Source organism: Tripterygium wilfordii, chromosome 10 (genome assembly GCF_013401445.1).
Source record: "Tripterygium wilfordii isolate XIE 37 chromosome 10, ASM1340144v1, whole genome shotgun sequence".
Lineage (NCBI taxonomy): Eukaryota > Viridiplantae > Streptophyta > Magnoliopsida > Celastrales > Celastraceae > Tripterygium > Tripterygium wilfordii.
The window spans coordinates 3,013,165-3,015,917 of record NC_052241.1 but is presented as its reverse complement, the minus strand read 5'-3'; the positions used below and the strand labels follow the sequence as shown (position 1 = coordinate 3,015,917).

The window sequence follows — 2,753 nt, the reverse complement described above, 5'->3', positions numbered from 1 at the left end:
CATAATTTTTTTTTTAAAAATATCGTAGAGAAATTTGTTTGCGGATGGAATTGAACTTTGAAGACACATATGCCTAAAGAGACGTCAATTGTATATACCTACCTACTCTACTTTGATGATTATAATAATAATATCAGTAACAATAATAATAAATTGCATATCAAAAAAAAGATTGATTACACTTGTCCTATAAAAGAATAATAAATTAATTATATTTTTGTAAAAGATAAAAAAAATTTTAAAAAAAAAGTGGACAAAAACACGAACAATTGTAGTTTGAGACTGTCTATTTACGAACTTACTTGAAAACGGAAAACGTGAAACTCTAAGAAGGTGTTATCTCTATGTGACACCTGGACTTCAGAGTATTTTATTGGGAGTCCACGTGGACTCTTAAAATTTCTCTATTTCTTTTGCAAGTTTTAAAAGACTTTGAAAGTAATTAATTCAAAACATTTCAATAATTAATAACAAAATAAATATGTAACAATTACTATATTTTACACAATAGTTATGGAATTTCCAAAGTAATCAATGTTTGCTAAATGAACAAATATCTTTTTCATTATATTTATTTAATGGTTATGGAATTTGATAAGGTAACAAACTAAATAATTTAACCACATTTACTAATGTTACATAGGTGAAATATATAATACATGAAATATTGTTATCAATTTCTTAAAAATAAAACCATTCATTTATTTAATACCCAAATTTTTTTTTTCCTTATTTCTATTGATAAGTCATTATTCGTATTTATTTGTTATTTTAATTAAATACGTAACTATATATACGGTCAAAGGTTTATGAATGAAGGTGAATGTACTGAAAAAAGTTACGGCTGCTAGGAACGGATGCGATTCGTCATTCTCAATGATAATTTTGTTTTATAGAATGAATTGATGCATGAGAGGCAAGTTGTTCCCTAACATGACCGAAAAGACTTGAATAACCCCAAACTCAGTATAGGGGGGAACCGCTTCAATTTCATGGAAACCAATCCTATCACATCCACGTCAGCGTCACATTATTCGCTGGCTTATATATAAATCCAGAAGATCCAATAACCACTTTTAAGTGAGTTCCTTCTTCCCGATCTCTGTCTTTTGACTCTTTCCGATCGATGAAGTTCTGCCCTGATTTTAGCTCCTGCTGCCTTCCTACGGCTGATAGAACTACCACCACCGCAACTGCCACGCAAGCGCCGAAGCTGAGCCGCACTGACTATGTCAGCGACGCGAAGCGCAACAGGTCGGAATCCGAGTTAGCACTTGCGGCAACGCATTGGCGGTCCAAGCTCTCAATGATATCCGAAGACGGCGTCGTTGTGGATTCCGATATCAAGCGTGGACAGCGTGAGAAGAAATCGTCGACTGGCAGATCCACTGTCAAGCAACGCAAATTTGGCTGCAATAATAGGTAAGAGATGGACTAAATCTGTCCAACAAAGAAGTTTTAAAAAAAACTTTAGATTCACTAAATTACCTGCTCTGTTGTGAACGATATTTTTTTTTGTATTTGTATTTGTAGGAATTCTTTACAGATGATAATTCGGGCATTCTCACCGTCGCCGTTCTTGTTTTGACAGCAGCGGAAATTATAGTTTTCTTATAAATTGTAACTAGAACTTTGAGCAATTGTATATATACTATATATTTGGCTGTTTCATTGAAGGGGTTTCAATTTTCGGCTCCAATTCTCCCTTAATTAACATGATTTTTGTTTTTGAAAATGATATATTAGGGTAGGAGTTAGAAATTAGTGTTTAGGGTTTATAATTTAGTGTTTATGATTTAGAATTTAGGGTTTATAACTTAATTTTTAGTATTTGAGGTTTAGAGATTATGATTTAAGGTTTAGTGCTTAAAATGTAGTATGTAGAATTTTTTTTTTCCCAAAATCAACTATATTTTAACATTAAGAGCACCAAAATACTTAATCACACATTTTAATTTATGATTTAACATGATTTTAAAGGAGAATTGGAGCAGGAATTGAAGCCCCTATCCCGCCTTTCATTAGCCAAATTAATTGATGAGAATCTCTCCAGTTTTTGTGGCATTTTCTATGTGTTCTATTTCTTTCCGTCAATTAACAAAAGGAAGTGGCGCAATACATCAGATATTCAGAATACTGAGCTTTACACATAGGTGAAAACAAAAGACAATATCCCACACGGCAACAAGGGTGATGGGTCTCACCGAGCCCACGCTTTTATTTTTGGGCCGGAAGAACGAAGTACCAGCAGAACACTTCATTTGGCAAAAAAAATCAATTTTGGGTCGGTTTCGAATCAGATAATGTCATGTATTTACAAAATATTTATATGTTCAGATCTTAACTCAGATTGAATTTCATACATACAAATAAACCGAACAATAATCTAATCAAGATTAGGATTTAGACAAATAAACCAAATAAGATTCATGTGTTTAGACCCATGATTTTAAACCGGATAAAAATTTAGTATGTAGACCCAGATTGTAAATATACAATTTATGTTCAAACTTGATTTAACTCGAGTCGGACAAATTAAGTCATTCGGACGGGACATAATTTTACCATCCAACAGTGACACTGTCTTTAATGAACTGTCCAGGTCCGTTTGGACAAGATAACTTTCTCAGAGTGGATTGGTGGACCATCATCACATCATGTGATGTAAAGAGGATTTTGCTTCTTCAATAAGTAGTTGATCTTGCCTGCCACCACTTCAAGTCTTCAAACTGTTGAACATACACCGTACCATA

General features: G+C 33.1%; 1 protein-coding gene across 1 annotated transcript; it reads left to right on the top strand.

Annotated features, from left to right (window-relative positions):
- The first annotated feature begins 1,086 nt into the window (after nt 1-1,086).
- On the top strand, nt 1,087-1,766 carry LOC120008129. The gene is made up of 2 exons (XM_038858658.1): nt 1,087-1,422; nt 1,534-1,766. Exons 1-2 carry the CDS (start codon nt 1,127-1,129, stop codon nt 1,586-1,588), a joined length of 351 nt encoding a protein of 116 aa, XP_038714586.1. The 5' UTR covers nt 1,087-1,126; the 3' UTR covers nt 1,589-1,766.
- The last annotated feature ends 987 nt before the right edge of the window (nt 1,767-2,753 follow it).